We start from the raw sequence: 26,505 nt of genomic DNA, 5'->3' as shown, positions 1-26,505 counted from the left end.
CTTTTCCATCAAATAACCCACTCCAACCTACTTGAGCCAGTTCCTGTCCCATACCCTCAAAGTTGGCTTTGCCTCACTTTAGCATTTTAACTTGTGAACCTGCTGTGTCGCTATCCATAATTATCTTAAACCTAATAGAACATTGTCTCCTTTGATGTCTTGTTTTCACAACTTACACTTCCTTATCTCTGTGTCTCCCACCCCGAGTCTCAGTCTGAAGAAGGGTCTCGACCCAAAACGTCACCCATTCCTTCTATCCAGAGCTGCCGCCTGTCCCATTGAGTTGCTCTAGCATATTGTGTCTATCTTCCGGTGTAAACCAGCATCTGCAGTTCCTTCCAACACAAACCTGGAAGTACAGTGTACTTGATTTCCAGAAGGCAATGAGGAAGTTGCCCAAAAAAAGGTTGAAGGCACAAGATAGGACCAAGTCGAGAGTCATGGTCATAGAGTTATACAGCACGGGAACAACCCAACTTGGCGATGACGACCAAGATGCTCCACCTACGTTGGTCCCACCTGCCCATTTGGACCACATCCTTTGAAACCTTTCCTATCCATGTACCTGTACAAATGTTTTTTTAATATTGTTAAACATGATTCGGGCACTATATTTGCAAGTGTTTTGGATTGGTTGACTAAAAGAGAACATGGAGTTGGGAGAGAGACAGAAAATGCCAGAATAACTCAGCGGGTCAAGCAGCATCTCTGGAGAACATGGATAGGTGATGTTTTGGGTCGAGACCCTTCTGCAGACTGAAAGATGTAGAAGGCCAGAACAAAATAGTGCCAGCAGTAGATGACCTCAGGAAGGGTGGAGTTCATAATGGCCCATTGTTAGCTGGGAATATATGTGCTAACGGCAAGAATATAAGGATGCAATGTAACTTGTGCTTTCTTCTCCCCCCTCTCCCCCTCCCCCACCTCAGTCGTCCTACTAGTTCCACTCTTTGCATTCTTGTTTGCATCCCTGTTGTTAGCAATTACAATCTGTATGATTACTTGGATGAAAGAGTTAAATAGGCCAGGTTTCCTCAAAAGCACGAAGGTAGATGGGTTAGCAAGATGTAAAAAATTGATATAGAGATAGGTTGAGAATTGTCCAAAAGAGTGTTACGTGGGAAACTGTGATGCTTTCTGCTTTGGACAAAATAATGAAAATGTAGATTATTACTCAAAAGGAGTGAGGCTCATTTGTTGTGATACAATGGGATCTGAGGGATCTTGAGCACTAAATACCAAAGGTTGGCATGTGGGTACAGAAAGATGTGAGTAAACTCATGGGATTAGTTTAGTTTAATTTAGAGATACAGATCTTGGCCCTTATTACCGAGGGCACGAAGAATACATAGGGGTCGCTGGTGCATCCTTGCAGGATACTGCTGTGACCCCACCTCAACTAATGCATACATTTCTGATTCCTAGATTTAGGGAGGAATGTATTTGTATTGGGGGGAATGCAGAGAAAGCTCTCTATGTTGATTCCTGGACATGTAAAGAGAGGTTGAGTTAATTGGGCCTTTATTCATTGGAGTTTAGAAGAATAAGAGGTAACATTTTTGAAACACATGAAACTGAGAAGAGATTAACAACGGCGATGTTGAGAGGAATTTCCCTCCTGTGTGAGAAACTAGAACCAGAGGACATAGTTTCAGTGTAACGGGTTCCTGATTAACATGATGATGATGAGAAATTTCTTCCTTACTCAAGAGAACTGTGAGGAAAGAATAACTGAATCGTTTTTAAGGCAGAGGCCGACAGACCTTTGAACTACAAATTAATCAAGAGGTTCAGTGAGAGAACGAAAAAGTGGTATTAAGGCTGAGATTGGGTCCGCCATGATCATAGGAAATGATGGGGCGACTCCTGCTTCTGTTTCTGCTATTATGGATGGATGTTAAATGGCAAGGTACCTCTAAATTCATCTGAAAATTAACCACTACATTAATAACAACTATAAGGACAATAAAATAAAGCTTTCATAGAATATAAAATACATATTCTCGAGCATGCACTACATTACAAGGAATGACAATGGAATTAATTGCTCACCATTTCCCTTTTTAATTCTCCAAATTTCTCTGTCTCTCCTGAAGTGCAGGCTCATGGGTACTTAGCACCACCTGTTACCTTTCTGACGTTGCTAACTTTGTCACCTGAACACCCAATGAAGGTCAGCAGAGTATTCATGCTTAGTCAAATTGTGCCTTCACCTTCTATTCCACACATCTGCACCCGAAGTGCCATTGGTACTTGATCTGGTGTGATCATAGAAGCAAAGCAGACCCAGGCTTGATTAGTGCTTGGGATGGATTCTGGCTCTGAATACCAGTGGCCATGAGCATAACTTGGAGAGGAAATAATTGTCACCGTGCCAAATTTGCAGATGATACAAAGCTGGGTGGTAGTGTGAACTGTGAGGAAGATGCTATGAGGTTGCAGGGTGACTTGGACAGGTTGTGTGAGTGGGCGGATGCATGGCAGATGCAGTTTAATGTGGATAAGTGTGAGGTTATCCACTTTGGTGGTAAGAATAGGAAGGCAGAGTATTATCTGAATGGTGTCAAGTTAGGAACAGGGGATGTACAACGAGATCTGGGTGTCCTAGTGCATCAGTCACTGAAAGGAAGCATGCAGGTACAGCAGGCAGTGAAGAAAGCCAATGGAATGTTGGCCTTCATAACAAGAGGAGTTGAGTATAGGAGCAAAGAGGTCCTTCTGCAGTTGGACAGGGCCCTAGTGAGACCGCACCTGGAGTACTGTGTGCAGTTTTGGTCTCCAAATTTGAGGAAGGATATTCTTGCTATTGAGGGCGTGCAGCGTAGGTTTACTAGGTTAATTCCCGGAATGGCGGGACTATCATATGTTGAAAGACTGGAGCGACTAGGCTTGTATACACTGGAATTTAGAAGGATGAGAGGAGATCTTATCGAAACGTATAAGATTATTAAGGGGTTGGACACGTTAGAGGCAGGAAACATGTTTCCAATGTTGGGGGAGTCCAGAACAAGGGGCCACAGTTTAAGAGTAAGGGGTAGGCCATTTAGAACTGAGATGAGGAAAAACTTTTTCAGTCAGAGAGTTGTGAATCTGTGGAATTTTCTGCCTCAGAAGGCAGTGGAGACCAATTCTCTGAATGCATTCAAGAGAGAGCTAGATAGAGCTCTTAAGGATAGGAGTCAGGGGGTATGGGGAGATGGCAGGAACGGGGTACTGATTGAGAATGATCAGCCATGATCACATTGAATGGCGGTGCTGGCTCGAAGGGCTGAATGGCCTCCTCCTGCACCTATTGTCTGCAAGGAGCTATGCTAGGACCTCTGCTGTTTGTGATGTAGATAATTGTAGATGGGTTGGTGAATAAGTCTGCTGATGACACCAAAATTTGAGGAGTTGCAGGCAGTGAAGAAGGATGTCAGAAGTTACAGCAGGATATAGATCAGCTGCAGAAATGGGCGGAGAAATGGCAGATGGAGTTAAATCTGACGCCGACCATCACTCATCTATATGTTGGGAGTCAAGTTCATAGCTCACTAAAGGTGGCACCACAAGTAGATGGTGTGGTAAAGAAGGCATACGGTATGCTTGTCTTCGTCGCTACACTATTGAATGTAGGAGTCGTGAAGTCATCATGCAGCTCTAAAGCACGTTGGTTCGGCTACATTTGGAGCACTGCGTGCACTAATGGTCACTCCATTATAGGAAGGATGCGGAAGGTTTGAAGAGGGTGCGGAGGAAGTTATCAGAATGCTGCCTAGATTAGAGGGTTTGAACTACAGGAATAGGTTGAATACTTGGGATTGTTTTCTCTGGAACGTTGGATGTTAAGGGAAAATGATAGCAGTATATAAAATTATGAGAGGCATAGATAGAGTAGACAGTCAGAATCTTTTTGCAGGATGGAAATGTCTAACACTGGAGGGCATAGTTATAATGGGTCAAATTTTAATAGAGATGTGTGGGGCAGGTTTAGTGGAGGCAGATATGATAGTGGCGTTTAAGAGGCTTTTAGATAGGCATTTGGAATAGACAGATGAGGATCATATGCAGGCAGATGAGATCAGTTTAACTTGACATCATGTTTGGCATAACTATTGTGAGCTGAAGGGCCCATTTAATTCCTGTCCTGTACTGTTCTATGTATCTTGACCCTACAGAGGCTCCCTGCAGACCCTTGTATAATTCGGATGTTACACAAGTTAGAAACGGAAATGCTATTGTTCACATGTAAATTTACTATTTGACACAGAGTCCATGGGGGACCTCCGATGCGGAGACAACATGGGAGCTCCAACGTGGAGACATGGTGGGAGCTACAACGTGGGGACATGGTGGGAGCAGCTCCAACACGGAGATCATGGGGGAACTCCAATGCGGAGACATGGTGGAAGCTCCAACACGGAGACGACAGGGGAGCTTCCAAGCCAACAGACTTGTTTATGAAAACGCAAGTTTATGCAAGTCGCCAATTACGCAAGTTGGGGCGTGCCTGTGCTGAGAAATTAAAAGGCAAAATTCAGTCGGAAAGATATTGTTAAGCTGGAAATGGTTCAAAGAAGATTTACAAAGATGTTGCTGGGACTCGAGGGCCTGAGTTATAGGGAGAGGTTAAGCAGGCTAGGACTGTGTTCCTTGAAGCACAGGAGGATGAGGAGTGATCTTATAGAAGTATATAAGATCATGAGAGAAATTGATGAGGTAAATGCAAAAAGTCTTTTACCAAGAGTAGGGGAATCAAGAACCAAAGGACATAGGTTTAGGATGAGGGGAAAGATTTAACAGAATCCTGAAAGGGAACTGTTTTCACAGAAAGGGTGGTTGGTATATGGAATGAGCTACCAGAGGAGGTAGTTTAGATTTAGAGATACAGCACGGAAACAGGCCCTTCGGCCCACCGAGTCCGCGCCGCCCAGCGATCCCCGCACATTAACACTATTCTACACACACTAGGGACAATTTTTACATTTACCCAGTCAATTAACCTGCATACCTGTACGTCTTTGGAGTGTGGGCCGAAACAGATGATCTCGCAGAAAACCCACGCAGGTCATGGGGACAACGTACAAACTCCGTACAGGCGGCGCCCGTAGTCAGGATCGAACCTGAATCTCCGGCGCTGCATAGTTGAGGCAGGTACTATCAAAAAGTTTAAAAGACATTTGTAAGGGTACATGGAGAGTGCAGGTTTAGAGGGATATGGGCCAAACATAGGTAGTTTGGAGTAGCGTAGATGGAGCATGTTGGTCAGCGTGAGTAGGCTGGACTGAAGGGCATGTTTCCACCCTGTGTGACTCTCAAATAACATAATCTAAAAAGGCTGAAAACTCAAAAGAAAGGGCACAACCATTTGTGCACTATGTTGCTCTGGAGCTGATCATGTTTTCCTGTTATGGGGTCATGGAGTCAAGATTTCAAGATAAATTTATTGTCACATATACCAATTAGGGTACAGTGAAACTTGAGTTACCATACCGCCATACCAAGTGAAAAGCAACAAGACACACAGCCACATAAAGTAAAATTTAACATAAACTTCCACCACATTCCTCACTGTGCTGGAATGTAATAAAGTTCAATCATCTTCTTCTGTTCATCCGCAGTCGGGGCTGTTGAACCGTCCACAGTCGCCGCAGCCGACGTCTCAGCCCTCGCGCCGGGATGATCGAAACACCCCGGGTCGGGACGGTTGAAACACTCTTCGCAGCACGGAGCTCCCGAGTCAACCTCTTCTTACCAGAGACCACGGGCTTCACGACGTTAAAGTCCACAGGCCCCGCGGTTGGAGCTCTCCAGAGTCGATCCTCGGCAAAGGATCGCAGCTCCACGATTGAAGTGCCGGGCTGATCTCCAGGAAAGGCTGCCAACTCTTCGACGTTAGGCCGCAGAGGGGACGGAGATACGACACAGAGAAAAATCGCATCTCCGTCGAGGTAAGAGATTGAAAAAAAAAGTTTACCCCAATTCCACCCCCCCCCCCCACACCAAACAACCAAGAAACACAAAAACATACTTTTAACACATACTTAAAATAATAAAAACAGTAGAAAGGACAGACAGACTGTTGGAGAGGCAGCCACTGTGGTGGCGCCACCCGATGCAAACAGCACGAAACAGGAAATTTGGCCAAACTCGCCCATCTAAGATGCTCCATCTAAGATAGTCCCATTTGCCTGTGTTTGGCCCGTATCCCTCTAAATCTTTCCTACCCATGTACATGATGAGGATGCCCAGTTTTCCTGTTATGAGAATATTCTGCTGATACAAAAAAGTCAACCAGATTCTAATTGACAGCTTCTGAATTATCACTGTCAGCCTTAAACCAGAGTTATGACAGTTTATCCATTCTCACCAGACGAGTTAAACAGAAGGGTCCTGACCCAAAACGTCACCTATCCATTTTCTCCAGAGATGCTGCCTGACTTGCTGAGTTACTCCAGCATTTTGTGTCTATCTTCAGTTAAGCAAAAGACACCCAATGCTGTCCACATTTGATGGCAACTGAATAGCTTTGTGTAGGGACAGGAGATATATTTGAAATTGTTTGTTATTTTTGCATGTGATTAGTGGCAAAAGACATGAATTCTGTACAGTTGTACCTTTTCAGTTCTTAAGAAATACATGAATCTACAATTTATAATGCAGGATTTCTTTCAAGTTTCTTGAATTCCCATACATTTGCAACATTTTACTTTACCTTTGGGTAAAATATTTATAATATTGCAATTGATTATGATCCCATTAACAAAGTAAGTCAGGTTTCCCACTCTTTGCAATGCCAATAGAGGGTTGCACTGTCAAAGGCTAATACTCTGTTTTTACAAAGGGGATGCTATGCTATTGAAGAGCTTGTTATTTTGGATGAGTCATTAGAGCTGCTGGGCTCAGAGAGGTTTGAAATCACAGAGCGAATGAAACCGATTCACGGAATTAGTAGTGTATGAACCTTTAACATCAAAGAGAGCATTGCTGTGAAACATGAACACAGATCTGCTTAAATTTGTTTGGAGTGAGGTCTTAGAAACCTGATAGAAGCATATGTAATTATGATAAGTATAGATAGAGTGGAGAGTCAGAACTTTTTTTTCCCAGGATAGAAACATGAAAGACTAGAGACTGTGATCTTAAGGTGAGAGGGGCAAAGTTTAAAGGAAATCAGTGAAGCGCATACCTCCAAGCTCGACAGGAAGGCAGGATAGAAGTGAGTACGCGGATTGGCTGATCAATTAAATTAGAAGTTTGGTAAATTGGCCAATTAGGCAATATAGTGACTGATATAAACAAGGCTTGCACAAGGGGTGCGTCCCTATCTAGGTGCGGCCCTGTGAGAAAAGTGCGAGTCTTTGGCTGCCCTGTGAGAAAAAGTGCGAGTCTATGGCTGCCCTGTGAGAAATGTGCGAGTCTTTGGCGAGGAGACTGAGGTGAGGAGGTTACACTTGTTTTTGAGCCTGATTTGTTTCTAGACAATAAAGTAATGGCCGATAAGTTGGTGCAGTGTGTTTCCTGCAGGATGTGGGAAGGTAGGGACACTGCTGGAACTTCTGGGAGCTACACCTGCAAGAACTGTGTCCAGGTGCAGCTCCTGAATGGACGTGTGGTGGAGTTGGAAAAGCAGCTGGATGACCTCAGGGCCATCCGGGAATGCGAAAGTTTCCTGGACAGGACCTACTGTGAGGCTGTTACTCCAAGGGTCCAGGTCGAGCGAAGGTGGGAGATCGTTTCAAGGGGGAGTGAACGTGGACTCCAGGAGGCCCCGGCGGCTGTGCCTATTGCAAACAGGTACACCCTCTTGGGAGCTGTCGGGGCAGAAGACGCTTCCAGTCCGAGCGGCGGACAGGTTGGCGGCTCTAATCCAGGCAAGGAGACTCGACCGGGGAGACCGAAGTCAGGAAGAGCCATAGTAGTGGGTGACTCCATTGTCCGAGGTACGGACAGTAGATTCTGTGGCGGCAGGTGGGACTTGAGGATGGTCTGTTGCCTCCCTGGTGCCAGGGTTTAAGACATTACAGACTGGCTTCAGAACATCCTAGAGAGGGAAGGCGATCAACTGGAAGTAGTTGTGCACATGGGCACGAACGATGTCGGCAGGAAGGGAAAGGAGATACTGCAACATGAGTTTAGAGAGTAAGGAAGACGACTGAGAAGTAGGACGTCGAGGGCGGTTATCTCTGGACTGTTACCTGTACCTCGTGCTGGTGAGGGCAGGAACAGAGCGATCGGGTATATGAATGTATGGCTGAGGGGCTGGTGCAGGGTGCAAGGATTTAGATTTCTAGACCACTGGGATCTCTTCTGGGGTAAGGGTGACCTGTACAAAGTGGATGGGTTGCACCAACATTCTGGCAGGCAGGTTTGCTAGTGCTACACATGTGGCTTTAAACTAAGTAGTGGGGGGGAAGGGTTGACAAATTGGGAATATGAAGATGGAGTTAAAGGGGAAGCGAATACAGGAGAAATTGCAAAGGACTCTCGAATAAATGGGAAGGGAAGTTCTAGATGGGATAAGAGAGTAAGGTTAGGGCCAATTGTGACTATGAGGTTGCAGGGTGACTTGGACAGGTTGCGTGAGTGGGCGAATGCATGGCAGATGCAGTTTAATGTGGATAATTTTGGTGGTAAGAATAAGAAAGCAGATTATTATCTGAATGGTGTCAAGTTAGGAAAAGGGGACGTACGACGAGATCTGGGTGTCCTAGTGCATCAGTCACTGAAAGGAAGCATGCAGGTACAGCAGGCAGTGAAGAAAGCCAATGGAATGTTGGCCTTCATAACAAGAAGAGTTGAGTATAGGAGCAAAGAGGTCCTTCTGCAGTTGTACAGGGCCCTCGTGAGACCGCAGCTGTGTGCAGTTTTGGTCTCCAAATCTGAGGAAGGATATTCTTGTTATTGAGGGCGTGCAGCGTAGGTTTACTAGGTTAATTCCCGGAATGGCGGGACTGTCATATTTTGAAAGACTGGAGCGGATAGGCTTGTATACACTGGAATTTAGAAGGATGAGAGGGGATCTCATCGAAACATATAAGATTATTAAGGGGTTGGATACGTTAGAGGCAGGAAACATGTTCCCAATGTTGGGGGAGTCCAGAACCAGGGGCCACAGTTTAAGAGTAAGCGGTAGGCCATTTAGAACCGAGATGAGGAAAAACTTTTTCAGTCAGAGAGTTGTAAATCTTTGGAATTCTCTGCCTCAGAAGGCAGTGGAGGCCAATTCTCTGAATGCATTCAAGAGAGAGCTAGATAGAGCTCTTAAGGATAGAGGAGTCAGGGGGTATGGGGAGAAGGCAGGAACGGGGTACTGATTGAGAATGATCAGCCATGATCACATTGAATGGTGGTGCTGGCTCAAAGGACTGAATGGCCTACTGTCTATTGAAATGTGCTGGGGCAGTTTTTGTTTTACACAGGGTGGTGGACGCCTGGAACGTACTGCCAGGGGTAGTGGTGGAGGCAGATACGATAGTGCTGTTTAACAGATTTTTGGCTGGGCACATGGATGGATATGCAGGGAATGGAGAAGTATGGGTGGAGAAGAATGAAGGCAGACGAGAGTTGGTCTTGGCATCATGTTCGGCACAGATAGCGTAGCCGAAGGGCCTGTTCCTTTGCTGTACCACTCTATGTTCTGCACACCAATACCTGAAGAACCCAAGTATGGCCTCAAGAAGTCGGGGCTTGCAGGTGTTTTTTGAATAAAGGTGTTCCTATCCAGAGACCAGACCTATGTAAGATTTTTAGAAACACCTGTACAGTTCGGGTGAAGCAGAGTCGAGTTTGGCCATCACCAACTTCAGACTGCGCTGGAAAGGGCATCGGGCGGAGTTTGTTGTCGTCTGCACAAGTGCGGTGACACAACAAAACCGCATGTAAGCCATTCGCGTAAAGTGGCAACAATAAAAACGAGACGGCCGGCGTTGGTCAACAGGAGCGCAGATGTACCTGTGTGGAGGCCCGTCTCTGCCCCGCACAAACATGGTGGCCGGCGGGCAGCAACGAAGCGACGTTGCTCTGCCCCGCACAAACATGGCGAGCGGGCAGCAACCAAGCGACGTTGCCCCGATCCGCCAGAACCCGGAAGGGAACCATGTCAGTCACGTGTTCTGTCAGCTGTTGTGAAGCTGCGGGCAGGGGCCGCGCGGCCGCAGCCTGTCCCCGAGCGGGAGCGGGACCGCAACCGGGACCGCAAGCCGCCCTCGACACCGCCCCCTCTCGGCCTGGCACCGCCCCCACTCGGCCCGGCCTCTGACCCCGACACCGCACCCGCTCGGCCCGGCCCCGCCCGGTCTGCCTCGCCCCTCCCACACAGCCCGCGGCCTGGACCGCCCTGCTCTGCCCCCCCCCCCCCCCCCCCCCCCAGTGCCGGGGCCGAGTCGCCGCCCGGGGACTTCTGGCGCTCGACGATGCAAGGAGGAGACGGGGCGGTGGCCGCTCCCCTTCCCGCTCCCCTTCCCGTACCCGCCTCTGTGACTGTGGCCCAGGTGGAAGTGAAAGCGGAGGCGCCTGTTAACCGGCCGGCGGCCAGAACCCGGGGCTGGCAGTACAGGTACGGGCCGGGCCGGGGGTGAGGGGCCGGGGGTCGGGGTCTGCCGGGTCTGCTGGCTCCAGTCGCAGAAACCTCTGCCCGCCCAGAGCACCTGGAGCTGAACAATTCCCGGTTATGATCTGGTGGCTCTCTGCTGTTGCCGTATGGTTTGGTTGATAATACTTCAGTTTTATTGCAGGATTTGAAGTGTGGAAGGATACAATTTGACCCATATTTAATGCTATGATGGATTGTTATCGATCCACCAAATAAGGCAAGTAACAAAAGACACAAAGTGTTGGAGTAACTCTAGAGTAGCATCATATGATATATATCTGGAGAACATGGACAGAAGATGCTTTTGGTCGGGATCCTTCATTCCTCGCCTAATCATGTTCTCCAGAGATGCTGTCTGACACACTGAGTTACTCCAGCATTTAGTGTTTTTTTAAATCAGCATCTGCAGTGCCTTGTTTCAACAAAGCAAGTAGCAATATCACTCCCCCCCCCCCCCCACCCCACTCTACTCTTTCTTGGTCAATGATGAAGGGTCATTAACTTGAAGGGTGAGCTTTGTTTCCCTATCCACATATTCTTTCTAACCTATTGATTATTTCCAGTATTTTCTGTTTTTATTTGGTAATGGTACAGTTGCTGAAAAATCAACTGTACCTGCACCTGTATTTGTTTATTACTGTCATGTGTACTGAGGTGAAAAAATCTTAACTCTCCAGGTAAATAATACCATCTTCGAGTCCCTCAGGTAGTGCAAAAGAGAAATGCAGAATGTAGGGTTGCAACTACAAAGAAAGTGCAAGGGTTGCAACGAGGTAGATTGGAAGATCAGTTTATCCTAGTCAAGTGGTTTGTCCATTTCAGAGTCTGATAGCAACAGAGAGAAGAGGCTGATACTGAATCTGGTGGTATGTGCTTTCAAGCTTTTGTATTTTTTGCTTGTCGGGAGAGAGGAAAAGCGAGTGACCAGGGTTTGAGTGGTATTTATTTCACAAAATGCTGGAGTAAGGTCAGGCAGCATCTCAGGAGAGAAGGAATGGGTGACATTTCGGGTCGAGACCTTTCTTCAGACTGATTTGGTTTGAGTGGTCCTTGATTATGTTGGCTACTTATCTGAGGGAGTGTGAAGAAGGGTCTCGACCCAAAACGTCACCCATTCCTTCTCTCCAGAGATGCTGCCTGTCCCACTGAGTTACTCCAGCATTTTGTGTATCTTGAAGTATAGATGATGTTGATTGCAGAGGGGGAGGGAACTTGGTAAAGGTCCATGGAGACACACTGAATTTCCTTTGCCCTCTGAGGACCTAAAGCCGTTGGTGTTTTCTTGGTGTCCTGTCAATGTAGTTGGACCAGGCCAAATTAATGATATTTATAGCTTGGAACATAGAGTCAGAGAGTCATACAGCTTGGAAACAGGCCCTTTGGGCCAACCTGCCCATTCAGACGCTGCGCTAGTCCCACTTGCCAACATTTGGCCCATATCCCTCTAAGCCTTTACTATCCATGTACTTGTCCAAATGTATTTTAAATGTTGCCATAGTACCTGCCTCAACTACCACCTCTGCCGCACAATGTTTATGATAAATATGATACAGCCCAGCGGTATGAACATTGACTTCAACTTTAGATAGTTCCTCTGTCCCTCTCTTCCCCTCCCTTTTCCCAGTTCTCCCTCTATCTTCCTGTCTCCACCTATATCCTTCCTTTGTCCCGCCCCCCTGACATCAGTCTGAAGAAGGGTCTCGACCCGAAACGTCACCCATTCCTTCTCTCCTGAGATGCTGCCTGACCTGCTGAGTTACTCCAGCATTTTGTGAATAAATACCTCCAAGTTAAACTGATCTCATCTGTCTGTATATGATCCATATCCCTCTATTCTCGGCACTACCATGTGCCTATCTAAAAGTTTCTTAAATGCCACTTTCACATCTGCCTCTATCACCACCCTGGCAATGTGTTCCAGACCCCCACCACTCTGTGTGGAAAAAAAACTTCCTAGCGCATCGCCATTAAAGTCCACAACCCATGTCATCTTGCCCAAGAGTTATGCTGGACATTTCCACACTGGGAAAAAGGTTCTGACTGTTTGCACTGTTTATGCCTCTCATAATTTTATATACTTCTATCAAGCCTCCCGTCAACCTCGAACATTACAGAGAAAACAATCCATCCAACCTCTCCCTGCAGCTGAAATCCTGCAATACAGGCTAAGGCTGCATTCTGGTAAACTTCTTCAATGCCCCTAGAAATAAAGGCAAGCGTGCCATATGCCTTCTTTACCACCCTATCTACTTGTGCTGCCATCTTCAGTGAGCTATGAATTGGACTCCAAGACCCCTCTGCGCATCATTGCTGTTAAGGGTCATGCCATTAATTGTATACTTTCCCCTTACTGTCAACCTCCCAAAATGCAATACTTCACACTTGCTCACTTTAAACTACATCTGCCATTACTCCGCCCATTTCTGCAACTGATCTCTGTCCCGTTATTTCTTAGTTTAGTGTTTAGTTTAGAGACACAGTGTGGAAAAAGGCCCTTCCACCCACTTAGTCCATGTTGACCATCAGTCACCTGGCCACAAGTTCTATCTCACACACTAGGAGCAATTTACAGAAGCCAATTAACCTTCAAACCTGCACGTCTTTAGAATGTGGGAGGAAACCAGGGCACCTGGAGAAAACCCACACGGTCACAGGGAGTACATGCAAACCTCGTACATGTACAGCATCCATAGTCTGGATGGAACCTGGGTCTCATCCAGGTGGCAGCAAATTTGGAGTACAATGAGCAAATTTGGGCCCCATATCTGGGAAAGGATGTGCTGGCTCTGGAGAGGGTCCAGCGGAGGATGAGACAGTATTGGGCCTCTACTTGCGGGTGTTTAGAAGGTTGAGGGTGGACCTGATTGAAACTTACAGAATAATGAAAGGCATAGATAGAGTGGATTTTTCCACTGGCGGGAGAGTCTAGCACCAGAGGTCATACCTCAGAATTAAAGGCCACTCTTTTAGAAAGGAGGTGAAGAGGAACTTCTTTAGTCAGAGGGTAGAATATCTTCCTTCCACCGCAACCCCTTGTCTTCCATGAACAAGCCAGTTCTGAATCTATATGACCAAATCATCATGAATCACATACATCTTAATCTTCTGCATCAACCTACCATTAGGGACCTTATCAAAAGACTTACTAAAATCCATGTATATAAAATCCATTGTCGTACCTTCCTTGATCTGCTTCGACACCTCAAAACTCAATCAAGTTAATAAGACACAACCTGCCATTAACAAGGCCTAAGTAGCCAATACTCTTCCAAATGGGAGTAAATCCTATTTCGCTCTTGAGTAGGTGAGAATTAGGATATACACAAAATGCTGGAGTTACTCAGTGGTACAGGCAGCATCTCTGGAGAGAAGGATTTAGGATATGGATTATGTGCAGGAAGTTTTGAGTTGCACTTGGCATCATGTTTGTCACACACATTGATGAGTGAAGTGCCTAGGGTTCTTGTGTCTGCTAAGTGGAAAGGTTGAGAGATTGGTTAGTTCATATATTAGAAAATGGTTGGGAGTTTCACGGTGTCTAAGTAATGTGGCTTTATATGGGCAAGGTATTCTCCATTTACTATTGTCTAGCCTAATAGAGGAGTTTAAATGTGCTGAGTGAAGGTAGAGTTGCAATTATCAGGGAGCAAGGATACCTTAGTTAGTAACCTGGTGCTAAACGTAACTAGAGGGAGGGTGGAACTCAAAGCAGGTAGTACAAGAAGCACAAGCAACTCTGAGGCATACAGACGTTGTTGGTAGTGTGCAGCAAGGGAAAGGAGACCTAGGGCTTTGCACAGGAAAACCAGTGTGAAGTAAGGCAGGTCCAATAGAGAGGAGGAAATTGGTTGAGTAGCTGGTACGTCGTCAGGAGGAAGCAGTGAGATGTGTAAGGGCAGTGGCTCAGGTTAAGCAGGGACAGTGGATGAACTGGGAAAGTGTGGAAAAGATGAAGTTTAGCTGGAGGGACCTGTGGTGCAAGGAGGTGGGTCAGGTAAGTTTCCTTATTGGGGCTATTTATAATGTGCCACCATCACTGCATAACCTTAAACAATGGGTAGGTGGGGACCTGACATGTCCCTTATGTTCAGAGGTGGCAACGTTGAGGCATAGCTCATTGTGTCTTTCTTAAATTTAAATTAAATCTAGAAAGTCTGGGGAAAAATTATTATATTTTCATTGATTATTAAATATCATTCATTCTAATGAAATCATCCCAGGTTGTGCTGAGCTCCATATAATATAGACGGCAATCATTCTTCATGTGACAAACCTTTTATTTCTGGTATCGATCCAGCAAACCTTCACTGAACACTTTTTTAACCAAAAATAAACTTTATTCAGTATTAAAAAAACAGACAAAACCAGAACTGTGCCAAAACTCCAGACATTCTCAGAGTCTCTACATTAATTAGTGTCATACTCAGTAGTGTTCGCAACTATCGTTAAACCAAGCACTCTTGCCACTCATGTGGCCCTCTGTGGTGAGGTCCCTTTCCTTATTTGAGGGGTGTCCCCACCGGATTGTGCCCCTGCAGCAGAGGGACCCAAGGCTGTGATCCTCTCTCACAGAGCCTTGGTGTTGGCTGCAACAAGCTTCAGTGCATCCCTCAGCACGTACTCCTGGAGTCTGGAGTGGGCCAGTCAGACATCTCGCTTTGCTGGGACCAAACGAATCTTTTACCGAATTGATGATCTTCCAGCAACGCTTCTGGATGTCCGTCTTCGAATGTGTCCCTGGGAACAGCTTGTAAATCAGCGTCCTCTGTTATGGAGTTGTTCGAATGAACCGTGACCAGGACACTGCATCGTTCTCCAGACCCTCTTCGCAAAGTCGCACTCTATGAAAAGGTGGGCAACCATCTCCTCTCTGCAGCAGCTGTACATCGGTAATGAGATTTTATTGCAGGAAGGATCTGACTGGGAGGGCCCCTCTCACTGCCAGCCAAGCAAGTTCTTGGTGCTTGCTGGGGAGTTCCGGCGATGAGGCACTTCGTGGGACAAACTGGGCAGTCTGCTCGGGGAACCACGCCACAGGATTCATCAAGTTCTTGTCCTGTAGGATATTCCGTGCTAACTGCTGCCTGATGGACTTGTGGTCAAAGGTGTTGGTCTGGAAGAACCTTTCCACACAGGACAGGTGGTACGGCAATGTCCAGCTGACTGGACATTTTTCTGCACATAGGCGGTGTTATCCTTGAGCAGCGCCAGGCTGCCTGGGGTTTGGTCCGGGTTGATCACCTGTCTTAGAGCAAACTTGACTTGGTTGGCAATGGCCTTGGCCAGGATCTTACAAGCCACATGCGTCTCCATTACTGATATCATCCTTCTCCCCCTTCTGCTTGTAGATGAGGGTGATACTGCCTTCCCCATGGAATCTAACATGCTGCCAGCCAGAAGCATAGGCCTCTCTGTCATATAACCAGCATTGAAGGATCTGCAAATCTTCAAAATGACCTTTACGAGGATGTTACTGAGCCGTCCTCTTCCTTAATGTTGTGGATCACTGAGCTCCACCAGTGAACCTTTTTGGAAGAAGAAGAGTGAGCACGTCTCATCCTGCTCCATGTGGCTGACTCTGGATCGGAAGATGATCTTGGAGGATTCTGAGGCATGCCAGCTCTTCCACTCTCTGAGTTCCTCCCTCACATCCACCCCCCTCGACTGCAGGGGGAGGAGTTGCTGCAAATCTGCTCTGAACACCATTGTGGATGGAGAACCCCTTGATGTTCGCCTTGGTTGCTTCCCAGCAGGGTGTCGGGGAGTCAGAGTGGCTGCATGGTTCTCCAACCTGCGTAGTTCTTCTTTAGCTCCTCAATGTTTTCTGGGGTCAACAGCTTGATATTTAACTTCCACGTCCCCCTGCTTGCCTCCTGTAGGTGACAGGAAACGCAAAGGAGGCAGTGGTCAGAGAAGAATCTGTGTGTCTGACCGTGATGCCCTTCAATATGAAGTGGAAGTCTATCCAGGACGGGTCTGCGCCATCCGGTCTCGACTAGGTGAATTGCTGCTGAGATCCACCGGCAAGGTTGCTAAAGGCATCGCGCAGCTGTGTACCTTTGACCGTTTCCATTAGGAGCCTGGAAGTGCTGTCCAGTTTGTTGTCGGTACCACTGGATCATCCAGCCGCATCGATGAAGCAGTTGAAGTCACCGGCCAGAACGACCGGCCGGGATGTCGCCAGCAGTGTGGGAGCCGCAGTAGATCGGCCAGCAGCTTGCTCCACGCAGGCGAGGTGCACACATTGATCAGCTGGAGTGGAGCGTTACGGTACATTACATCCACTACCCCGAACCATCTTCCTGACTTCAATGACTTTGAAGTTCCCACCCCAGGCCGAAGACGCGACAGTCATTGCCTCCCGAACATGCTAGCAGTCCATGGGGCCACCATCGCAGCCGACTCCGATAGTGCAGAGATGTGGCAACCCACACTTTTGTATAAAGGTCTCATCTGCCTTGTCCATGGCCAGGTATTGCAAGGTGTTGACACATTCCACGGTGCTCTTCATACTGCACACATTGTGGCTAACGTTCAAAGGATAAGATAGCCATGTCAGAGGCATTACCCCGGTTCACCCTCCTACCAGTCCTTGGTCCTCGTGTCCGAGTCCCAGCCCTCCGAGTGCCTCGTCTTTGGGCGGGTTCCCACTCCCAGTCGACTGACGAGCCTTCAGGCAGGTTCCTAGTCCCGCTGGAGACCGCGACGGGTGAGCCGGGACTACCGGGCAGGTCCTGCGTCAGCGATCCACATCGGTCGTGAAGGCCTGCTTGCCCGAGCGGTCCCGGCCCGCTGCTTGCTCGGAGTGTCCCGGCCCACTGGCTGCAGGGAGTGTCCCGGCCCGCTGCTTGCAGGGAGTGCCCCGTCCCGCTGCTTGCAGGGAGTGTCCCGGCCCGTTGCTTGCAGGGAGTGTCCCGGCCCACTGGTTGCAGGGAGTGTCCCGGCCCGCTGGTTGCAGGGAGTGTCCTGGCCCGCTGGTTGCAGGGAATGTCCCGGCCCGCTGGTTGCAGGGAATGTCCCGGCCCGCTGGTTGCAGGGAGTGTCCCGGCCCGCTGGTTGCAGGGAGTGTCCCGGCCCGCTGGTTGCAGAGAGTGTCCCGGCCCGCTGGTTGCAGGGAGTGTCCCGGCCCGCTGGTTGCAGGGAGTGTCCCGGCCCGCTGGTTGCAGGGAGTGTCCCGGCCCGCTGGTTGCAGGGAGTGTCCCGGCCCGCTGGTTGCAGGGAGTGTCCTGGCCCGCTGCTTGCAGGGAGTGTCCCGGCCCACTGGTTGCAGGGAGTGTCCCGGCCCGCTGCTTGCCCGGAGTGTCCCGGCCCACTGCTTACCGGGAGTTTCCTGGCCCTCTGCTTGCCCGGAGTGACCCGGCCCTCTGCTTGCCCGGAGTGTCCCGGCCCGCTGCTTGCAGGGAGTGTCCCGGCTCTCTGCTTGCCCGGAGTGTCCCGGCCCGTTGCTTGCAGGGAGTGTCCCGGCCCGCTGCTTGCCCGGAGTGTCCCGGCCCGCTGCTTGCCCGGAGTGTCCCGGCCCGCTGCTTGCCCGGAGTGTCCCGGCTCGCTGCTTGCAGGGAGTGTCCCGGCCCGCTGCTTGCAGGGAGTGTCCCGGCCCGCTGCTTGCAGGGAGTGTCCCGGCCCGCTGCTTGCAGGGAGTGTCCCGGCCCGCTGCTTGCCCGGAGTGTCCCGGCCCGCTGCCTACCGGGAATATCCCGGCCTGCTACCAGAGATAAATACAATCAAGTCAAACTCAAGTACAATAGCTAGAGCAGAGGGGAAGATACAGAGTGCAGAATATAGTTCCCATCTCCTTTCAACTTTCCTTTTTTCCTCAAACATCGTAGCTCAAAACCCAACTAGGCAAACCTCTGGCAGGCTGCTTTAGTATTGGCTTAAGTTTTTTTTTTCACCATATGTTTTTTTGATATTGGGTTGTTCATATTCTTTGTTGGAAATTTGAAGCAATATAAACTGCAAGCTTGTTGGCTTGTGCAAGGACGTACTGTAAAGTCCCATTAAACATTAACAAGGTCAGTAAGTACTTAAGTCTTGAGGCATTTATTTTAGAAGAGGAAGGAACCTTAATTCGTATCTCACTTCAAAACAGACATTTGCTAAATTTCTTTTACTTTTTGTACATGTGTAGCATAATTTTCCCTAAACTTGAGGGGTGGCAGTGGCGCAACACTCTGCCATACAGCGCCACAGATCAGGGTTCGATCCTAACGGCAGGGGTTTGGAGTTTATACGTTCTTGTGACGCTGTGGGTTTTGTCTAGATGCTCTGCTTTCCTTCCACACTCCAAATCATACAGATTTGTAGGTTAATTGGCTTTGGTAAAATTATAACCACGCTAGTGTGTAGAATGGTGCACGTGTATGGGGTGATCGCTGATTGGTGCGGACTTTGTGGGCACAAGGCCATGTTTTTTGCACAGTATCTCTAAAGTCTAAACTGCTAGATACCAGCTGCATCTTAAACATGAACTGCAGAGCGAAGGGAGCAGCTAAGATGCAATTTACGATAGGCAAATTTCTGAAAACCTGTGGAACCAGTTTTTAATAACATTTACTTCTTCTGTACAATTCTATAAATTGTAATTTTATGTTTCTGATGCCCGTTGAGGCAATTTGAGAGGATGGACATACGATGTATTGCAGATCCCTGTAAAGATATTGCGTTGGCTAATGGAGGTGCCTACAGCCAGCCTGTACTGAGTTGAGGCCAGTTCATTGGCTATATTTAAGAGGGAGTTAGATGTGGCCCTTGTGGCTAATGGGATCAGGGGGTATGGAGAGAAGGCAGGTACAGGTTTACTGAGCTGGAGGATCAGCCATGATCATATTGAATGACGGTGCAGGCTCAAAGGGCCGAATGGCCTACTCCTGCACCTATTTTCTGTTTCTATGAGTTGTACACAGCTTTGTTTCACTTTCCTTCATATATCCTTGTGGGGAACCTTCAGATCTCCGAGGATTTACTTTGGCACAACCATGGACAAAAGCAGAGCTCTAATTTTAGTTTGGTATTGAAGCAGTAGTACATGGCCAGGAAAACACAAAGGTGACTTCAAGAATGTTTTGGTGATTCCTGAGGCTTTAATGCATCATATGAGTTTTCAGATAAGAGCGGGAAAGTGTTTGAGGGACTGGCTAAGTGTTCTGGCTGCAGAAAGGTTTGCTTTTAACAGCGATTATCTTGTTTACTGTGCATTATTTTTATGTACCGATTCCTTGTTCTTTTATGTTGCGCAGATAGCTAAGTTGTATATCGAGTACACTATCATTTCATGGTCTGGTTTATATTTTGTACAGATGTGCGTATGGTGTCACAGTTTTGGATTTTATTTTATCTAAGCTCTCAATTTGTATAGATAGGACGACCGTCTACCCTCATTATTACAGACCTCCTTTATAGTGGATATTATGTATTTTGTGTCCATTCCTGTTTATTGTGTGTCTTGTTTAGTGTAGGTTTATTGGCTGTTTTCCCAATATATATATTTTTTCCGCCATACTCTGTTATAGCGGACAATCGGCAATAATGGACACCATTCCCTCTCCATGGTCAGTTATGATGAGGGTTATTTCTCTGTATGGGGTCTGTTCCTGTGCTCTTATGTACTCCTTTGTTGCATTAGCAGTCTGTTTGGGATCGTCTTGCTGCAGAATGAACTGCTGGCCAATGAGCTTTGAAGCATTTGTTTGAACTTGAGCAGAGAGGATGTGGCTGTATCAGCAGATGTATCATCAATGAAGATAAGTGAGCCAGTACCTTCAGCAGCCATACATGCCCAGGCTATAACACCCCCCACCACCGTGTTTCACAGATGAGGTGGTATGCTTTGGATCTTGGGCAGTTCCTTCTCTTCTCCAGACTTTGCTCTTGCTATAACTCTAATATATGTTAATCTTCGTCTTATCTGTCCACAAGACCTTTTTCCAGAACTGTGGTTGCTCTTTTAAGTACTTCTTGGCAAACTGTAATCCGGCCATCCTATATTTGCGGCTAACCAGTGGTTTACATCTTGCAGTGTAGCCTCTGTATTTCTGTTCATTAAGTTTTCTGCCGACAGTGGTCATTGACAAATCCACACCTGACTCCTGAAGAGTGTTTCTGATCTGTCAGGCAGGTGTTTGAGGGTTTTTCTTTATTATAGAGAGAATTCTTCTGTCATCAGCTGTGGAGGTCTTCCTTGGCCTGCCAGTCCCTTTGCGATTAGTAAGCTCACCAGTGCTCTTTCTTCTTAATGATGTTCCAAACAGTTGATTTTGGTAAGCCGAAGGTTTGGCTGATATCTCTAACAGTTTTATTCTTGTTTCTCAGTCTCATAATGGCCTCTTTGACTTTCATTGGCACAACTTTGGTCCTCATGTTGATAAACAGCAATACATTTTTCCAAAGGTGATGGAAAGACTGGAGGAAAGATGAGGTGCTGAGAGCTCTCTTATACCTGCATTAAGGAGGCATTTAAACACACCTGGGCAATTAAAAAAGGCACGTGAAGCCATGTGTCCCAAACATTATGGTGCCCTGAAATGGGGGACTCTGTATAAACATAGCTGTAATTTCTACATGGTGAAACCAAAATGTATAAAAATACCCTTTAATAAAATCTGACAATGTGCACTTTAACCACATGTGATTTTTTTTCTGTTACAAATCTCAAATTGTGGAGTACAGAGGCAAATAAATAAATGATGGGTGTTTGTCCCAAACATTATGGAGGGCACTGTGTGTTTTATTTGAATTTTACATTGACACTCCTGTTACTGACTAATAATGGGGGCTTTTTATGTTCCAATGTTGGACATGTTTGTTTTGGATAATTAAATTGTTTTGGTGAATGGGTCGCTGCAGAATGTCATGGTGGTAGTAAAAAATGGATTATCAGGATTAATTTTTAAAAATTGTGAATTAATACTTTAATGGATCAAAAGAAGTCTCATTTTGCTTCTGTGTTATCTCCGAGTTTAATTTTTTTCTTTTTGTCCCTTGGAGTAAGCAATCTTTACTGGTGAATTATAGTCCACACAAAGTCATGAATAAATACTTCCGTTTCTTTGTGTTTGCAAAGCTGCTTTCTCATTGAAAATGGAGGTCCACTTTGTCAGTGTGGGATTTTGTGTTGGCACTGATAGTGTTATATTTTACACAGCCCTCACTCAGTCAGCTGTGAACCACTCCCTTCTGGATGTCTGCTTGTTGCTGCATTAACAAATTGTTAACCCTGAAGGAGGTAAAACCTCAAAACTGCAGGCCTTTCAGTTCGGCACACACTGTTATTGGAATCTGTCATTATTGCTTGGCTGTCTTTTTTAAATATATGCAAGCTAATCAGTAAATCTGTCAAGTTATCCATGGTCATCAAAGTCTGTTAGATCCATAACACTCACAATGGAAGGGAAGTGAGAGCCAGTTTGTTTTATTGCACCAGCAGATTATTTTGCAGTGGCAGCAGAATTTTGGCTAATTAAATAGTGCTACAGCCATCTTTAGTTTTTTTTTAATCGTATTTTTCATGAAGGGCTTCAGTTTGTTGTGAATCATTATGGCTCAAAATCTGTCACGAACGTTCCCAATTTGAATTATTTTCAATGTTAGTTGATGAAAGGAGGAATGGATAATTTAATTACGGGCGGCACGGTGGCGCAGCGGTAGAGTTGCTACCTTACAGCGAATGCAGCGCCTGAGACTCGGGTTCAATCCTGACTATGGGTGCCGTCTGTACGGAGTTTGTACGTTCTCCCCGTGACCTGCGTGGGTTTTCTCCGAGATCTTCGGTTTCCTCCCACACTCCAAAGACGTACAGGTATGTAGGTTAATTGGCTGGGCAAATGTAAAAATTGTTCCTAGCGTGTGTAGGATATTGTTAATGTGCGGGGATCCCTGGGCGGCGCAGACCCGGTGGGCCGAAGGGCCTGTTTCCGCACTGTATCTCTAAATCTAAAAATCTACTGTGGATTGTCCAAAACTTCCCAATGAAAGCACAGCAATTGTGTAGAGCTACAACTCTACGGCTTCCTTAACTGATGGGCTATTAAATAGCCGCTATTTACTAAAAGTTGAAATTTAACTGGATTCTCATCTGTGAGCTCCAAATAACACCAGGAAACTGACAGTCGAACAGATTTCTCAAGCTAGGAAGATGGACATCAAAATGCTGGAGTAACTCAGTGAGACAGGCAGGATCTCTGGATGGAAGGAATGGGTGACATTTCGGGTTGAGACCCTTCTTCAGACTCGGGGGGGGGGGGGGGGGGGGGGGGAGAAGGAAGACACAGATAATATGGAAGGGTAACAAAGAGAATAATATGGAAGGGAACAAAGAGAAATCAAAGGGAACGAAGATCAAGGAAAATGTAGAATAGATTATTGTTAGCTCGTGGGAGGTGACAACGTGGCATGCAAAGATGAAATTTAATCAGGAGGACAGTCAGACTGGTCAGAGAACTCGGATGGGGGAGGGATGGAGAGGGGGAAAGCAAGGGTTATTTAAAGTTAGAAAAGTCAATATCTGGGTTGTAAGCAGCCCAAGCGAAACATGAGATACAGTTACTCTGATGTGCGTTGGGCCTCACTCTGACAATGGAGGAGGCTCAGGACAGAAAGGTCGGTGTGGGAATGGGAGGAAGAGGTAGTGTTTAGCAACCGGGAGATCATGTAGGTCTTGGCGGACTGAGCGGAGGTGTTCAGTGAAACGATCGCCGAGCCTATGCTTGGTCTCGCCGATATACAGGAGTCCACACCTGGAACAGCAGATACTGTAGATGAGGTTGGAGGAGGTGCAAGTCAACCTCTACCTCACCTGAAAGGACTGTCAGGTCCTTGGACGGAGTCGGGCGGGGAGTGCCGCTGTGGGCGGGCAAGGGGGTACAGGGAAAAGGCACTGACCTCAGCCCTGTTTCTCCTGCGGGCTGGGCGTGGAGCCGAAGCGTCTTCTGCAGCTCGGCTACAATCTGCGGCGGCATGGACCAGAGAGAAGACGACTCCAGAGGGAATTCTTTTGCGGGCCGAGCGTGGAGCCGAAGCCTCCTGCAGCTCAGCTGCGATCGGCGGGGACGGCCATCTTGTGGATCCTCTGCCACAGTCTCTGCTGCCCCGCTGCACCATGGGAGGAAGGTCAGGCACGGGGCACGCCGGGACGGGCGCCGGTACTCCCGCTGGTCCTCCGGGGGTGGGGGGCGGGGAGCGCATTTATTAAAGTTCATTAGGTAAATTGTTTTGAAAAGTAACAAAAGTGGATTTATTCAGACCACGGGAGAATGGTGAGTAGGGTGGGCCTAAAATTGTCGAGCTGTGGTGTACCGTTTTGGCTGTGTAGAGGGCATGGTACACACATAAACACATAAACATACACACACAAACAAACCGAGAGTTTTAATAACGGATGGATGGATGGATGGATGGACGGACGGACGGACGGACGGACGGACGGACGGACGGACGGACGGACGGACTATCTATCCTGTGATGGAGACGGCGAGATCAAGAAATGGTAGGGAGATGTGGGCAATGGTCCAAGTGAATTTGAGTGCAGGATGGAAATTAGTTGTGACGTTAATGAAGTCCATGAGTTTTGCATGGGTGCAGGAGGGAACCCTTTTTTTTTTTTTTTTTTTTTTTTTTTTTTTTTTTTTTAAATCAAAAAATACTTTATTCAAGTAATAAATATCATTTACAAAACATCTTTTTTAAACAAACCCATCCGACATTTCCGGAGGTTACATATTCAATACAGGCATTTACTTAGACATTTACATACATTTACATACATATCCCTTATTTGGAGGGGCGTCTCTCTCCACCACACCCTGCCCCCCATGTCCAGCAGCGGAAGGACCCTAGACTGTGGTCCTCCCCCACAGGGCCTTGGCGTTGGCTGCACCGAGCTTCAGAGCGTCCCTCAGCACGTACTCCTGCAGTCTGCAGTGGGCCAGTCGGCAACATTCCTTGACGGACAGCTCGCTCCGCTGGGAGGTCAACAAGGATCGGGCAGACCAAAGAGCGTCTTTCACCGAGTTGATGACCTTCCAGCAGCACTCGATGTCAGTCTCGGAATGCGTCCCTGGGAACAGTCCGTAGAGCACAGAGTCCTCTGTGACGGAGCTGCTCGGAATGAATCGTGACAGGGACCCCTGCAGACCTCTCCAGACTCTCCTGGCAAATCCACACTCTTTGAAGAGGTGGGCCACCGTTTCCTCTCCGTAGCAGCCGTCCCGAGGGCAGCGTGCGCTGGTAGTGAGGTTCCGGCGGTGCAGGAAGGATCTGACTGGGAGGGCTCCCCTCACCGCCAGCCAAGCCAGGTCTTGGTGCTTGTTGGTGAGTACTGGCGATGAGGCATTTTGCCAGACAAGCTGGGCTGTCTGTTCTGGGAACCACGCCACAGGATCCATGGAGTCATTCCCCTGCAGTGCCTGCAGGACGTTCCGTGCTGACCACTGCCCGATGGACTTGTGGTCAAAGGTGTTGGTCCGGAAGAACCTGTCCACAAACGACAGATGGTTCGGCAATGTCCAGCTGACTGGCACATTGCGTGGCATCTGCGCCAGGCCCATCCTTCGCAACACCGGGGACAGGTAGAACCTCAGCAGGTAGTGGCATTTGGTGCCCACGTGCCTTGGCTCTATGCTCCGCCTGATGCAGCCACACACGAAAGTGGCCATCAGAATGAGGGCGACGTTGGGCACGTCTTTACCCCCGTTGTCTGCCGACTTGTGCATTGTGGCTCGTCGCACCCGGTCCATCGCCGACCCCCAGATGAAACGGAAGACGGCCCGGGTGATCCCCGTGGCGTAGGAGGGAGGGACGGGCCACACTTGCGCCAAGTACAGCAGCCCCGAGAGCACCTCACACCTGATGACCAGGTTTTTCCCCGTGATGGAGAGGGAGCGCTGCTTCCACAGCTCCAGCTTCTTCCCCACCTTGGCTATCCACTCCAGCCAATTTTTGTTACATGCCTCAGCCTTCCCGAACCAGATCCCCAGCACCTTCAGGAAGTCAGGCTTGATGGTGAAGGGGATGGAAGATCGGTCGGGCCAGTTGCCAAAGAGCATGGCCTCGCTCTTCCTGCGGTTTACCCTGGCCCCCGTGGCCAACTCAAACTGGTCGCAGACGCTGATCAGTCTGCGGACCGACCCTGGATCCGAGCAGAAGACGGCGACATCGTCCATGTACAGGGAGGCCTTGACCTGAGTGCCCCCACTGCCTGGCAATGTCACTCCTCTTATGCTCGCATCCTTCCTGATGGATTCGGCAAAGGGTTCAATGCAACAGACGAACAAGACAGGGGAAAGAGGGCAACCCTGCCTGACTCCAGACCTGACGGGGAAGCTGTCTGATTCCCACCCATTAATTTGGACTGCACTACAGATATCGGTGTAGAGCAGTTGTATCCACTTCCTGATTCCCTCCCCAAAGCCCATTTTGGAGAGCACGTCCCTCATGTACGTGTGCGATATCCTGTCGAAGGCCTTCTCCTGGTCCAAGCTGACCAGGCAGGCATCCACCCGTCTGTCCTGCACGTAGGCAATGGTATCTCTCAGCAGCACCAGGCTGTCTGAGATTTTCCTGCCAGGTACAGCACAGGTTTGGTCCGGGTGGATCACCTGTCCCAGAGCAGACTTGACCCGGTTGGCGATGGCCTTAGACAGGATCTTGTAGTCTACATTCAACAATGTGATGGGTCTCCAATTCCTTAAGTCATTCATCTCCCCCTTCTGCTTGTAGATCAGGGTGATGTTGGGAGGGAACCCTGATGTAGTCGTTAATGTAGCGGAGATAGAGTTCGGGGAAAGGGCCAGTGTATGCCTGGAACAGGGATTGTTCAACGCACTTTCAAGCGAAGAAGGTAGGTATCTCAGAGCTTGAAGTATTCATTCACATTGGATTCAAGTTTAGGTTTGCTATTTTCTTTTTTTTTTTAAAAGCTTATAGATATCATTTCTAAA

At 47.9% G+C, this 26,505-nt stretch overlaps 2 protein-coding genes across 5 annotated transcripts in view; one reads left to right on the top strand and one right to left on the bottom strand.

The window, feature by feature from the left end:
• Positions 1 to 10,256, bottom strand: part of LOC144596064 (glycerol-3-phosphate dehydrogenase [NAD(+)], cytoplasmic-like) — a 33,317-nt gene extending 23,061 nt beyond the window's left edge. The window contains exon 1 of one of the 3 annotated variants that reach the window (XM_078404171.1): positions 9,934 to 10,256. In XM_078404171.1, coding sequence (XP_078260297.1) covers positions 9,934 to 10,019 — 86 coding nt within the window. In that variant the 5' untranslated portion in view covers positions 10,020 to 10,256. Of the gene's footprint in view, positions 1 to 4,990; positions 5,144 to 9,933 lie in introns of those variants that run through there. The other 2 variants (XM_078404173.1, XM_078404174.1) reach the window with 2 other exon arrangements.
• Positions 10,080 to 26,505, top strand: part of osbpl11 (oxysterol binding protein-like 11) — a 92,602-nt gene continuing 76,176 nt past the window's right edge. The window contains exon 1 of one of the 2 annotated variants that reach the window (XM_078404169.1): positions 10,080 to 10,537. In XM_078404169.1, coding sequence (XP_078260295.1) covers positions 10,395 to 10,537 — 143 coding nt within the window. In that variant the 5' untranslated portion in view covers positions 10,080 to 10,394. The remainder of the gene's footprint in view (positions 10,538 to 26,505) is intronic. The other variant, XM_078404168.1, reaches the window with a different exon arrangement.

The sequence above is a fragment of the Rhinoraja longicauda genome, chromosome 8 (genome assembly GCF_053455715.1).
Source record: "Rhinoraja longicauda isolate Sanriku21f chromosome 8, sRhiLon1.1, whole genome shotgun sequence".
In the NCBI taxonomy this organism is placed as follows: domain Eukaryota; kingdom Metazoa; phylum Chordata; class Chondrichthyes; order Rajiformes; family Arhynchobatidae; genus Rhinoraja; species Rhinoraja longicauda.
Note: the sequence above shows the minus strand (reverse complement) of the source record. Positions and strands in the feature narration are given on the sequence as shown.